Genomic DNA, 12,055 nt, shown 5'->3' with positions numbered 1-12,055 from the left:
TCGGGTGACAACGGAACGGATGCTACCCGTGGAGAACGTAGGGTGTCGGCGAGAACCTAAGAAACAGTAGGGTGTGTAGGCGGAAGTTGTTGCAGCTTCAGCGACATGGGCGCTGCCGATATCGGTTACGGACGGCGGCTTCCGAGTCCTATCACGTGACCATTGCTTGGCGCCATTATGGCACGACAAGGTACATGTGGTTGCAGCTCTGGACGGACGTGAGATGGTTCAGTACGCTGTTTGCTCGTGACTACAGTATGTGGAGAGTTACTCGTTTCGCCGTTATGCTACCCAATGCTGTATATGCAATATCGGCTGCATCCAGTGACGAACGGCTCGGCTATGCTGGTTGTTGCATAATGCTGTGCCTATGTAGTGAAATCAGGGTAAGTCAGCCGTGGTCTCTAGAACCGTGGATGGTGTTTGTGCCGCTCAGATGTCAGTCGGTGGGAGTCGTCCATAGCCGGGATCATCACCTGCAGCTTCAATGTGGGCATCGGTTCAGCCTAGCAGCAACAATAACACTCGAACTTCAGTCCTCCATCGCATCGTCTTCGTCTTCGAAGTCTTCATCATCTTCTTCCTCATCGTCATCGTCACCGTCTTCTTTCGCGAGTCTCTGCGCTGCTTCCGCGAAATCGATATTCTTGCCGCGGGTGCGCGTGCCGACGATGTTGTCCGTGTCGATCTCCTCCATGTTGTCTTCGTCAGGCTCTTCGACTTCACCTTCGCCCTCGGGCTCGCCGTCACCCTGCGAAAAGCATTAGCTCGATCATTGGGCGCAGGACATATTCAGGCCGCTACTTAAAGCTGTGGCGACGTACATCCTCTTCATCATCTTCGTCGTCTTCGTCCACAGGCATCATCTCCTCTGCCATCTTTCCCTTGCCCTTCATCTTCTCTGGTGACTCCATAGGCGTGTCTACAAGCTCGTTGGCTTGCTGGACGCCGTTGCTCCCTCGAACAGAGTTGCTCATGATGATCGTTTGGCTTGTTGTTGTTCTCCGAGCTGGGAGGAATCAGTATTTGTTCAAAGGAGTGTCGTGTCGTGTCAGATTTGCGACGGGGAAGAGAATGTGTTGGCGCTGGATCGAAGTGAAGGTGGTTTGACAGATCCAACATGAAAGGCAAGAGCGATTGAGGCGCGGTGGTCCGTGCATGCGCAATCTACGCGCTGCAACGCGTCTCCCACTTGCAGCACTTCATAGGCTTCATAGCTGCGTGAGACGAAGACTATCTTCTCGCAACAAAGATCCAACGATGGCGGTGCGCTTGAGAGGGCGGCCAGCACGTATGTATGCCATCATGAGACTGCAGCTTAGACACTGATAATACTCATAGATGCGCCCGGACCGACCTTTCTGGCCTACACTCCCAACGGCAAGAAGCTCATCACAGTCGGATCGAACGGGGCATTTCGCATTTTCCAACATGGGTCTGACGGTGAACCTGCCGTCATTGACGTTTTGTCAGACAGTCATACATGCGTGGCAGCAACAAATGACTTCTTCGTGGTCGGAGCCGAAGACGGCTCGGTCACAAAGTACTCCCTTCTCACGAACAGCATGGATGATATCCTCGTGCGAAGCTCATTGCCTGTTCGAGACCTTGCGTTGTCCCCCGACGGAGAGTGGGTTGCCGTGGCTAGCGACGAGCTGGACGTCAAGGTCGTCAACACACGAGACATGACCCGCATTATGCACCTTAGAGAGCAGTCGAAGCCGGCGAAGCACGTCTCTTTTGACATCGGAGGGTCTCTCCTTACAGTTTCGTGCTCCGATGGCATTATCTATGTTTACTCAATCAGCTCCGAGCAACCGCTTCTGGTCAAGCGTATCGAGGGGCTCATAAAGTCGCTTGAAACGGACGCTGAAGCGAGCGCCAAAGTAACTTGGCATCCTGATGGACGTGCATTCCTGGCACCCACAGCAACAAGAGGTCTATCTCGCAATATCGTTTACAGTTGCGCCAGCTGACCATGTCCAGACTTGCAATGCGTGTCGAAAAGTGACTGGCAGCGACAAAAAGCATTCACTGGTGGCCACCAGGCTGACGTCTCGACTGCGGCCTGGTCACCCAACGGCACCGTCCTTGCCACGGCGGACGTCAACAAAGGTCTTTGCCTCTGGGATACGCGAACGCAGCGCTTGCTGAAAACATTCGACGATATTAATAACAATATCCTGTCGCTTGACTGGCATCCAACAGAGAACATCCTGTCTTATACCAACAACAATGGCGAGCTCTTTATCAGAGAAGATTTCGTGCCAAGCGAACACGCAAAAGTGCTCAGAGTCACGCTCCAACCAGCACCAATCAACGGCAGGCCCCTTACTGAAGTTAATGGCAATGCACGGAAGGGCCCGTTGCCTGGATACAAGATCAATGGGTTCCAGCGTGACGTTGAAGATGACTATCTCGACCAACTCTTGCCAGACGCTGACTCTGAGGTGGGTGCTGATTTCATTGAGGACGATGACGGAGCGGGCTATGCCGAAGAGATCAATCCGTTCGGTAAAAGGTCAGCGGGTGCGCTGAATGGCATGTCCACAAAGCGCCATCAACCTTCTATGCCATGGCAGCCCAGGCCGCACGGCACCTTCCAACCTGGCAGCACACCTTGGAAAGGCAATCGACGTTATTTGTGCCTCAATCTTGTAGGTTTCGTCTGGACGGTCAGCCAAGAGACTCATCACACGGTCACAGTAGAGTTTTACGATCGACAGGAGCATCGCGACTTTCACTTCACAGATCCGTACAAGTACGACAAGGCCTGCCTCAACGGGAAAGGCACCTTGTTTTCGTGTCGACCGTCCGCGCAGAGCCAGCAAAAAGCAATGCTTTTCTACCGCCCGCATGAGACTTGGACAACACGTACAGAGTGGCGCACGCAGCTTCCGGCAGGGGAGGAGGTGACGTCGATGTCACTCAGTGACTCGTACGTGGTGGCGACGACATCCGCAGGCTACGTCCGTACCTACAGTTTGTTCGGCGTTCCTCTGAAGGTCTACCGCCAGAAAAGTACACCGGCTGTCACTTGTGCAAGCTGGCGCGACTATGTCATGACGGTAGGCAACGGCCCCGTTGGCGGCGATGGCGCGACTCGCTTACTTTACACGATCGAAAACGTTCGGCGGGACGAAGTCTGTCAGAGCGATGACATCCTACCCCTACCCGAAGGCGTTGAGCTACGCAATATTTGTTTCAGCGATAAGGGTGACCCCTGCATCTACGACACGTCGGGCGTGTTGCTGACCTTGCTACACTGGCGTACGCCCGGTCAGGCCAAATGGGTTCCACTGCTTGATACACGAACGCTCGATCGACTCGCGGATGGCAAGAAGGACGAGAACTATTGGCCGGTAGCGGTGGCGAACGACAGATTCCACTGCATTATACTGAAAGGTGGCGAACGTGACCCGTACTTCCCACGGCCTCTGCTCTCCGAATTCGAGTTCCGGATACCCGTGTCAGCGCTCTCCACAGACCTTGCCGAGGACGATGAAAATCGGGACCTAGGTCACGCACAAAAGCTTGAGGAGCAATTTGTACGGGCAACGCTGCGGCACTCACTACAGCTGCACTTAGTGGAGAACACGAACGCTACACGTGCCCAGAAAGCGGAAGTACCACTCCTCGAGCGGGAAGTGGACAAGGTATTGTTGCAGCTGTTGGCGGGCGAGTGCAGGGAGGGTGAGGAGCGCGGCATGAAGGCACTTGAGATCGTGACCATGATGCGTGACCGAACCGGCCAGATGTTAGAGGCTGCCGGCAAGGTAGCAGCCCGCTTCCAGCGTGACATACTGGGCGAGAAAATCAACGAGCTTGCCGAGCGACGATTGGTCGGCCTGGTTGACGACAACGTCTGAACCCGTGAAAGCGTACCCCTGCGAAGCATTGCGAACCGTTGGCGTCCTAGCACTGTCCTACCCTTCGGTACAGCATCTTACATCCAGGACGGCAGGAAGGAGCGAGCCAGGAAAGCCAATCGCACATGTTGCCTTTTCTGCGGGACTGTGCGACGCCTAGGCTGATCTCGCGTTGATGCATCAGGAGCAAACAAGTCGGCTTTTGGCTGAACGTGCCGCGTAAGCTCAATGGTGTTCTCGTGGAATGTGACACACTCGATCTCACAGCCAGCGTGACCACTCACGCAAGCGATTCTGCATTTCGCATTGCACAGATGCCCCGGCAACGGACTGCCGCCGTTTCAGTTGTGCAAGCTTGGACAATGTTGCCTTCGCCACTCTGGCACCCGAACGTCGATCCATCCTGAGAAGGGTGGCTGGCTCCGGGATGAGATCAAGCACGTAAGATGTGCCTTCTAACGAGCTCTCTCAATGCAAGGCCTCGGCGACCTTCATCACAGGTACTCAACACGTACCCACCTTCTAGAGACATAACCAACACAGAGAGACGCATCAGTGCCATTGAACCTGGAGTCTCAATGTGCCATCGAATGACCGACATTGGTCTGTATCTAGGCCCTCGCAGCCTCGGACCTTTCGGCGGTGGCAGAGGGTCTTTCAGCGGCCTTGACACCTATAGTCCCTTTTCCGCATCTTGGGACACTTCCGGCTTCGTTCATGACCAAGTCACTGCTGCTTTCTATAAGGGTCTGGTCAACGGGGCACAGCTCGCAACCTACGGAGGTCATGGATCCGGAAGCGGCGGCTACCGGTCTGGCCGTGGCGGCGTAGGCATGCCCATGCTCGATCCGCGAATGATGATTGGAGGCGGAATGATGATGAATCCCCGCATGGTGATGATGGGCTGTCCCATGGTGGGTGGCGGTATGGTGACCGGTAGCATGATGGGCGGCGGGCTTGTGGGAGACTTCTGTGGTCCAGGAGGTATAGGCTCGAGACATGGCTGTGGTTGGTGGTAAGGGACTGTCACCTATATCACTCGATGTGCACGACGACAGGTGCGGGTCTACACTGCTATGAATGATGGGGCACGGCGTTTCGATCACTTCGAGTTTACTGCACTGGCAATGTTCGCCCCAGCCATGAGGCTTCTCGCACATGTTTATGAGATACTCACAAATGACTATTTTCGCTAGGCTGATGGTTGAGTCGCTTCAGAGGCCCCACGAGAATGAAGTACACCAGATCGCTCTGCGCCACAGTGTATTTCCACTAAGGGTTGAAGTCAGCTTGCATCACGTGCTTTGATCGCCTTTCCGGAACACAACGGCACTCTTCCATCGTTTCGGAGATGTCGTAAGCTAACGACGGTCGTTGACCGCATGTGGCAGCCTGACCCAACGTGCCGCACTCCTCATAGCAAACAAACACTGTTTCGACCTCCTTGCATCCTTAAGGCAATCGGTGCGATGCATGCGTTCCGGGTTGCACGACTGCGTGCGGCCCTCTGCATCCGATCAGCAGTACAAGCACTCGATTACGCGTGCTGGCAGCAAAAGCCTGTGTTGCTCTTACTGTCTTGACGGGTAGCTTGAGTCTGCAAAGCCTTCGATTCGCCACCGTCTCACAGTCTCCTGTCTCGTTTCTACTCCGGAGACTTGCACCTCATAGTCAAGGATGGCACGCTTCACACTGGGTAACAAGCACTCACAGATCATCCTCGCCAGCAGTCCAATCGCTGCTGTTGGCCCACAAACGACCATGAGCGCGTCGCATCCCTAGAGCATGTCGTCTCCGGTTAGCACGGCCAGCCCCTACAATTACAGCCCTTCGCCACTCAACAACTACCCAAGCCAAGGAGTCTACTCGCCATTGAGCAACAGCCCGCATATCTGTTCGCCTCAGAGCAATAACCCTTGGTTTTACGCTTCATCACCACAGAGTAACTTACCTCACTACGCTCCGCACAACCACGTCAATGCGCCGTTCAATCCGGTCTTTCAGCCTAGCTTCTCGCCTTATCTCGACCAGCGGACGACGTACATCGAGCAAATGCTGCAACAAATCTGGATCAACCAACAGAATAATCGTTTGCGCTTGGGCGGTAAGCGCTGTCCCCATGGGCTGCCGCAGCCAGGTCTAGACTGGTGGGGCTACCCTTTGAGTGATGATTATTGCAGCCAATGTGGCCCAGTCTAGGAGGCTATAACAGCGTAGAGCAGCAACCACATACTGGGGTAGCAGATGGCGTGAGCATACGATGCCTAAGGCTGTAATTTCCGGACGTATCCGATGTGGGGAGGGTACGGAGTAGAACGACTCTGCACCCCAGAAGTTATAGTGCTGATGAGGTTAGTGAAGTGAAGGGACCCGCGAGGATTGTTTTCAGAGAACGATAGCTGTACCGCACGCCAATCACCTCGACCAGCGTGGCGGCGAGGCCGATGTCTTTGTTGCCAACGTTGCCCTTGACATGAGTCTACCGTATGATTCCCAAGTAATATCGTAGAACTGACAGCCATTGGTAAAGTCACGGTATCGCTCCTGAGTAGCATACTCCATTACCCCAAGAATGCCTCCGTTGCCACCAAGGCGTATTGCCGGTGAAAGGCCGTATTACAAGCTTTCTTTATCCTTACGTACCGTCATCGAGCTCCTGCAGCATCCTGTTGAGCCCAAGTTCCTCCCTGCCGAGCTTGAGTTCCTCCCTACGAATCATGAATTCTTCAAGCTGCAGTTTGATGCTGGCCTGTTCGCGTAGCTTGTTCGCTGAAGGACAATCCGTGTTGTGGACTGAGCAATTTGCCATAGCAGTTGCATCGTTCTCCTTGCCGTCATGCTCAGTCTTGACCGGTTTGCCGTCAGCCTCCGGTATAATGGGGGAGCTAGCCAGTACGGAGGCACTACGCTTCGCATTGCCCCGCGCAACGGTGCTTTGGGAGATGACGGTTAGCTCATTGTCAACGACCTCAGGCCGAACGTGGGTGACGATAGTATCCGGCTGTGGTACAATCGCAACTTCCTCATCGTCTTCCGTTCTGGACGCACTGGTGCAGGTGTACTTCTTGCAGCCTGCCGATTGCCTGCCCCGTCTGGACGCCCCTCAGTCTCTGAACCAAGGGCGGTGCCGTCCTCCGGGGTAGAAACGATCTTCTTCAATTCGAGTATCACTAACGCACTGTCAACGAGGTGTTACTGCCATCAGATTCATTTCTTACTCCTTGATGCATAGTAGAACGTGAAGCAGACCCGCCCTCCGTCGATCTCCCTTGCGGGCTCGGACCTCCAGAGGTTAGGGTCAAGGTTGTTGTCGGTCAACTCCACCTGGGTGGCCTTGAATGGAGGAATCAGTACCGGATTCTTGCATAAGTGCTCCAGATGGACCTACTGCACGCAATGCGTCCGGCCTTTCTCCACAATAAGCCTTTTCGTGCCTTCAAGGTAAGTGCTGGGCACTGCCAGTAGCGGTTTCTCCGTCCGAAACCTAGTGTATGTGCCAAAACAGATATTGATTTCAACCTTGCCGCGCCGCTGCGCGTCAAGGTCCTCTTCTTCACGAGACTTCAACTTGTCTTCAGATACCAACGATCAACCGCTCACATGCAAGTTGGGTTTCTAGGCGATCACTGGGGCTTACCCCTAACAAACTCGCCGAATGTAAAGCCAGGCTTTACCCACTTATCTTTCGATTTGTATGTCCTGGTCTCGATACTTTCCAATAACGTTTCGCGTGACGCGGGCTTGTTGAGATGGCGGTAGGCTGCCGTCATCCCGCCATCGATGCTATAGTGGACTTGCGCATGGGTAGCTGTACTCCGGTTGAGTGAAGGCGGCACACGGACTTGCAACGCTCATCTGTGGCAGCTTCGATGTAGCGTTCATTGGTCGTGCCCAGTTATACACTGGAGAGTTTGTCGGTGCCCGGTATTCACGGCATGCCTCTTCGCTATCGTACGGCAGCACAAAGGCCTCGATGCCCGTTTGCTCATCTTTCATCTTAACGCTTTAGGGGAGGATATCGATTGCTGGTTCTTGCTGATCGGTGTATTGGTGATGTCGAGGTTGAACCAAGGAGATGCAGAGTCACATGGTGTTCGCAGTGAATGAACCGACAGCGTGCAGTCGCGCAGGCCCTGATGTGAGATGAAGCCAAAACTTGGACGAAGGGCAGCTGGCGGCCCTTAGATACTGCAAATCTACCGTCTTCTTCCATCCCTCGTATCATCGTCTTCCTCACTGTCATCCTTGAAACCCTGCTCCAACTCGAGACTCAGCCTACGTTGACTGTCAAGTTCATCCGCTACCCTCCCACCCATTTCATCTCGTCCTCGCTGCATTCTCGTAACATTAAAGCCGACCATACTCTCGCCCTCTTCCTCACCAAAAGCCAGCTCGTCCTCTCCGGCCCGTGCATCAACCACGACCTCTCCCCGCCAGCGCATGGAGCTAGGCAGGATCATCCGGGTGAGAGCATCGCTAAGTCGTGATCGCAACGTTGACGTCTGCGCGGAGATGGTGTCGAGGGGTAGGTACTGGCTATAGCGGGCACGGTGTTGGCGGTATAAGGGGACGAGGATGTAGGCTAGTGAGACGTAGATTGCTGCCGCAATGAGCGCAGGGAGGAGTACAACCTTGGGTGGTTGTTAGCGTAGTCATACTGTTTGCATCGGCTGTGCACATGCCTTGAAGATGTCAGAAAAGCCCATGCTGGACCGTCTGGATGTTAAGAGCGATGTGAACCACCACCACCACCTCAGCCTATTTTGCCAGTGCTCCACGCTTCAAACCCTCCTGGCTGGTCTACAATACCTAACCACAGACTGGTGCAATACCCGTGTCGAACATCGTTGCATGCGAGTAAATGAAGGCGTGAAGCTTCCTCATGTCCGCAGCACGAGGTCTAGGGTGTTCGGTGTGGCGCAAGGGCGAGTTACAAGAAGGAGGAATCAGGAAGCACTGACCACTAAGCAGTTGGTATTGCATAGATTACGACGCATAGAAAGGACATGGCAGACTGTGTGTCGATGTCGAGCTGGAATAAGTCCCGAGAGCAGTTCAGCTTACTCGACTATCCGGCGTAACCATAAGTTTAGGGACATTATCTGTGCTATCTCACATTCCAGGCGCATCGCGATCAGGCATCTCCCCTCCAGCTAAGCGAATAACCTCCTCCCCTACATCACTACCTGTTTTGCCATCCCCAAAGTGCACCTTGAACCAGGCATCTCTCTCATTGTCCGCGTCTGGACTCGCCTCGAACCTCACACCACAGCACTCACCACCCCACCTCCACGTCCTATAGACTAGGCTTCGATACACAATCCTCCAAACCACGTCATTGAAGCAAGCCGAGTTCCTCACCTCCACCGCCCCGACATTGCGTAGGCTCTTCAACGTCTCGGCGAAAATGTAGGCTAGTGTATGGCTTTGGCTCAAGTCTGCCACCTCGGCGTAGGCGGAGGTGCTGCAGTCAGGCCGCCGTGGAATGATCGTCAGCGTATCTAGGTCCAGACCAGCATGCCCAAACGGCAAGCCACCCCATGTCTCGTTCAGCGCTCGTAGATGACTGATACGCGCCGTGAGCGTAAGGTGCCGTATCGCGCCAATCTTGCTGGGATTAAGCGGTCGCGACTTAATGTTGAAGAGATCGGGATAGGTACATTCACCGCTGATGTGGAAGGAAGTCTTGGATAAGGCCATGAGGTGAGCTTCATCGTGGATCTGACGGCATGTCGCCAGTACGGCAAGCTTGCGGCGGGCCTGGATGTTATGGTATGCAGAGTCTAGATACGTGGTGCGGTTTTCGAACCGAAATATCGGCGCAGAGAGCAGTAGAAGTCTTTCAGGAGGAGCGTCCAGCTCCTCGCACTCCGGAAGGGAATCGAAGACATAGGTGTAGATGCTGTTCCTTAATTCCGAGGGCAAGGTTAGGAAACAGGCAGGTTGCATGACTGCCATAGTACTGTACAGACGATATCTCCCCGGTCTACAACGTACGAATGACTACCGAGGAAGGACAGCGAAACTGCAAAGGATCATCCATGAACGTGGAGACGAAGGACAACGGAGCAACCTCCGGACAAGACCTTGGTGATAGCGGAGGAGTGGGGCCAAGCGCATCGGCCGAATAGCGCCGACACAACGTGCCTGCCAGAGATGGAAAGTACATGTACTTCCAATTCGCATACTATTGCGATTAGATTCCGATCACAGATATCGACGTTCATGTCGATGCCTTCGCACTACAAGTTCCGGCGTGTCATTCAAAACGCGCAGGCTCAATACCCGCAACCAATTGCGTCAGACCAAAGTCCACCACCACAGTGTTGTTCGACAGAAGCTTGCAAGCATCGAGACTCAAGGATATAAGACTTGCCACCACACCTGCATATAACGCCCCCATACTCCGATAAAGACCTTCCATGCTCACCTCCTCGCCCTCTGTGCTCCTCTCACAAGCATACCGACACCTACGGCCGCAGCCGCAGCCAACCCACCCACGATCGCGACCCCCATAAGCCCTTCCTTCGCCACCTTATCATCGATCAAAGACCTCAGACTCTGTGCTTGCAGGTTACCCTGCTCCAACTCCATCAAGCTGTCATTGTACCTCCTCGCCTCCGCGTAGTTGCCTAGCTTATAATTTCCTAGAGCTAGGTAATACAAGCATTCCCGCCGTCTGTCTGGGCTTGCGCGGAAGATCTCAGATAGCAAGCGTACGCCTTCTTGTTGGTCTTGACGGGAGTCGGACTTGATGAGGCCCCAGGCGAAGTTGAATTTGGTCTGCAAGCTCACGTATTCGCCTTCCTTGTCGTACTGTGACCGGAGAACTTGGAGCTCGGCAGGCTTGAGGGGGCTGTGAAGTGTACATTCAGTTCATGTCGCGCTTGCGGTAGGTACTCCGGACGGTATACCTTTCAGCATCAGCGGCGTCTGGAAGCCAGAAGCGTATGTTAGCCATAATCTCAATCAAACTATCCGTTGGCGCACCCAAGATGTCGCAAGCACTTACATGGCAGGCTTCCCATCGTCGCTTCTTAAGCTTCGCGTAATTGTCGTTCACTGTACTGTGGAAGCGCAGCCTAGTCGCATGGCTTGAGCAGACTGAACCCTTCAAGAGCCACATGCTCGCGTGGCGTGGCGTCAGCGGCCCAAGCTTCTACTGCGAGGCGGACCCTTCCCGCGCTGATCCGCCCTCGGTCTCTGTGGGGATGTATTGATCAACAATCCGCGTAAACAACGATGAACAATATCATTGATACCAATAAAGTCCGACGGCGCTGAGGAAGATCAAACTGCGAACTTTAGCTGCCAACATGGTTCTCTTCGACGAAGACCCGGTCTCGCTGATCTCCGAAACCACCAACCAATTCCACATCGCGCCAGACAAGGACTCGCTATCGCGCATCTCAGTCTCCCTTTCTCAGCTGCAACAGACGCGACAAGGCCGTCTCAATGATCATCATGCGCTTCTCAAGAATTTGTCGAGGCGACTCAACACGCTCCGGTCACAACAACACTTCGAAGAGGAACGGCATGATGCCGGTCATCACGCGAGCGAAATGCTGAGGCTTGACACGGAGAAGTTTCGAATCGCGAAGGGAGTAAGCGATGCGGAGATTGAGGCTGAGAGACTGGGCAGCGAGTTGGCGAGTTTGAAGGCGCAGCTAGAGATCTTGGAGAGTGAAGGTGTCGAAGGCGGGAGGAGGAGTGGTGGTGATGCTGAGGACGAGGTTGTGTGAGTCTTGCGTCTCGCCATCGAATCGAGGCGCACGCTTGAAGCTGACTGTGTGCATGAACAGCCTAAAACTTCAATTCTACCGATCACTCGGCATTGACGCCTCGCAAGACCCAGCAACAGGCGAGTTCAATCGAGCCGTCATCCGCAACACCGCTCGAGGAGATGTGAACGTTGTCAATTTCGACAACAAAATAAGCCGGAGCTTTTATGCAAACATGTTTTGGGACACCTTATAAACGATCATGTGCGGCTGCACGCCGAAGGGCTGCGTCGCACGTGTGCGGCGCTGAAGCAACACTTGATCATCGCGCGAGCGCAAGCTGGCCATCGGAGAAGGATGCGATACTTTCGATCGGCGTTCTGCGAGTACGAACTGATATCAATTGGGACGAAAACAGCGGATCGGTGACGGTCCTTAGGGATTACGCGGCTGATGATGGATAAC

The 12,055-nt window shown here is 54.2% G+C and overlaps 10 protein-coding genes across 10 annotated transcripts; 6 read left to right on the top strand and 4 right to left on the bottom strand.

Annotated features, from left to right (window-relative positions):
- Nucleotides 1–213: 213 nt before the first annotated feature.
- On the bottom strand, nucleotides 214–1,110 carry BAUCODRAFT_139261 (uncharacterized protein). The gene is made up of 2 exons (XM_007678328.1): nucleotides 825–1,110; nucleotides 214–751 (listed from the first exon to the last, which is right to left on the bottom strand). Exons 1-2 carry the CDS (start codon nucleotides 975–977, stop codon nucleotides 533–535), a joined length of 372 nt encoding a protein of 123 aa, XP_007676518.1. The 5' UTR covers nucleotides 978–1,110; the 3' UTR covers nucleotides 214–532.
- Nucleotides 1,111–1,260: 150 nt separating this feature from the next.
- BAUCODRAFT_24221 (uncharacterized protein) lies at nucleotides 1,261–3,869 on the top strand (the record flags this gene model as incomplete). The annotated part of the gene is made up of 3 exons (XM_007677801.1): nucleotides 1,261–1,291; nucleotides 1,342–1,938; nucleotides 1,987–3,869. The coding sequence occupies 3 exons, from the start codon at nucleotides 1,261–1,263 to the stop codon at nucleotides 3,867–3,869; spliced, it is 2,511 nt and encodes an 836-aa protein (XP_007675991.1).
- Nucleotides 3,870–4,092: 223 nt separating this feature from the next.
- On the top strand, nucleotides 4,093–5,235 carry BAUCODRAFT_475080 (uncharacterized protein). The gene has a single exon (XM_007678327.1). It carries the CDS (start codon nucleotides 4,316–4,318, stop codon nucleotides 4,886–4,888), a length of 573 nt encoding a protein of 190 aa, XP_007676517.1. The 5' UTR covers nucleotides 4,093–4,315; the 3' UTR covers nucleotides 4,889–5,235.
- A 16-nt stretch (nucleotides 5,236–5,251) lies between these two features.
- On the top strand, nucleotides 5,252–5,452 carry BAUCODRAFT_122448 (uncharacterized protein; the record flags this gene model as incomplete). Its single annotated transcript, XM_007678326.1, has 1 exon — nucleotides 5,252–5,452. One exon carries the CDS (start codon nucleotides 5,252–5,254, stop codon nucleotides 5,450–5,452), a length of 201 nt encoding a protein of 66 aa, XP_007676516.1.
- Nucleotides 5,453–5,553: 101 nt separating this feature from the next.
- BAUCODRAFT_475088 (uncharacterized protein) lies at nucleotides 5,554–6,327 on the top strand. The gene has a single exon (XM_007678325.1). The coding sequence runs from the start codon at nucleotides 5,655–5,657 to the stop codon at nucleotides 6,066–6,068; it is 414 nt and encodes a 137-aa protein (XP_007676515.1). The 5' UTR covers nucleotides 5,554–5,654; the 3' UTR covers nucleotides 6,069–6,327.
- An 8-nt stretch (nucleotides 6,328–6,335) lies between these two features.
- Nucleotides 6,336–6,695, top strand: BAUCODRAFT_33798 (uncharacterized protein). Its single transcript, XM_007677892.1, has one exon. The coding sequence runs from the start codon at nucleotides 6,442–6,444 to the stop codon at nucleotides 6,628–6,630; it is 189 nt and encodes a 62-aa protein (XP_007676082.1). The 5' UTR covers nucleotides 6,336–6,441; the 3' UTR covers nucleotides 6,631–6,695.
- Nucleotides 6,696–8,065: 1,370 nt separating this feature from the next.
- BAUCODRAFT_122446 (uncharacterized protein) lies at nucleotides 8,066–8,575 on the bottom strand (the record flags this gene model as incomplete). The annotated part of the gene is made up of 2 exons (XM_007678324.1): nucleotides 8,066–8,500; nucleotides 8,552–8,575. The coding sequence occupies 2 exons, from the start codon at nucleotides 8,573–8,575 to the stop codon at nucleotides 8,066–8,068; spliced, it is 459 nt and encodes a 152-aa protein (XP_007676514.1).
- A 337-nt stretch (nucleotides 8,576–8,912) lies between these two features.
- Nucleotides 8,913–9,916, bottom strand: BAUCODRAFT_33794 (uncharacterized protein). Its single transcript, XM_007677891.1, has one exon. It carries the CDS (start codon nucleotides 9,825–9,827, stop codon nucleotides 8,982–8,984), a length of 846 nt encoding a protein of 281 aa, XP_007676081.1. The 5' UTR covers nucleotides 9,828–9,916; the 3' UTR covers nucleotides 8,913–8,981.
- Nucleotides 9,917–9,976: 60 nt separating this feature from the next.
- On the bottom strand, nucleotides 9,977–11,044 carry BAUCODRAFT_108098 (uncharacterized protein). Its single transcript, XM_007678323.1, has 3 exons — nucleotides 10,882–11,044; nucleotides 10,784–10,802; nucleotides 9,977–10,725 (listed from the first exon to the last, which is right to left on the bottom strand). Exons 1-3 carry the CDS (start codon nucleotides 10,895–10,897, stop codon nucleotides 10,296–10,298), a joined length of 465 nt encoding a protein of 154 aa, XP_007676513.1. The 5' UTR covers nucleotides 10,898–11,044; the 3' UTR covers nucleotides 9,977–10,295.
- A 141-nt stretch (nucleotides 11,045–11,185) lies between these two features.
- On the top strand, nucleotides 11,186–11,846 carry BAUCODRAFT_122443 (uncharacterized protein; the record flags this gene model as incomplete). The annotated part of the gene is made up of 2 exons (XM_007678322.1): nucleotides 11,186–11,607; nucleotides 11,672–11,846. 2 exons carry the CDS (start codon nucleotides 11,186–11,188, stop codon nucleotides 11,844–11,846), a joined length of 597 nt encoding a protein of 198 aa, XP_007676512.1.
- Between the last annotated feature and the right edge of the window lie 209 nt (nucleotides 11,847–12,055).

This window comes from Baudoinia panamericana (assembly GCF_000338955.1).
Source record: "Baudoinia panamericana UAMH 10762 unplaced genomic scaffold BAUCOscaffold_6, whole genome shotgun sequence".
In the NCBI taxonomy this organism is placed as follows: Eukaryota; Fungi; Ascomycota; class Dothideomycetes; order Mycosphaerellales; family Teratosphaeriaceae; genus Baudoinia; species Baudoinia panamericana.
This window is presented reverse-complemented; position numbering and strand designations above follow the sequence as displayed.

Bases quoted from the DNA above. Each gene is read 5' to 3' on its own strand.
- BAUCODRAFT_475080 (XM_007678327.1), top strand. From the start codon at position 4,316: ATGTGCCTTCTAACGAGCTCTCTCAATGCAAGGCCTCGGCGACCTTCA.
- BAUCODRAFT_33794 (XM_007677891.1), bottom strand. From the start codon at position 9,827: ATGGCAGTCATGCAACCTGCCTGTTTCCTAACCTTGCCCTCGGAATTA.
- BAUCODRAFT_33798 (XM_007677892.1), top strand. From the start codon at position 6,442: ATGCCTCCGTTGCCACCAAGGCGTATTGCCGGTGAAAGGCCGTATTAC.
- BAUCODRAFT_139261 (XM_007678328.1), bottom strand. From the start codon at position 977: ATGAGCAACTCTGTTCGAGGGAGCAACGGCGTCCAGCAAGCCAACGAG. The intron at 752-824 runs GTACGTCGCCAC...TGCTTTTCGCAG, and splicing joins ACGAAGATGATGAAGAGGAT to GGTGACGGCGAGCCCGAGGG.
- BAUCODRAFT_475088 (XM_007678325.1), top strand. From the start codon at position 5,655: ATGTCGTCTCCGGTTAGCACGGCCAGCCCCTACAATTACAGCCCTTCG.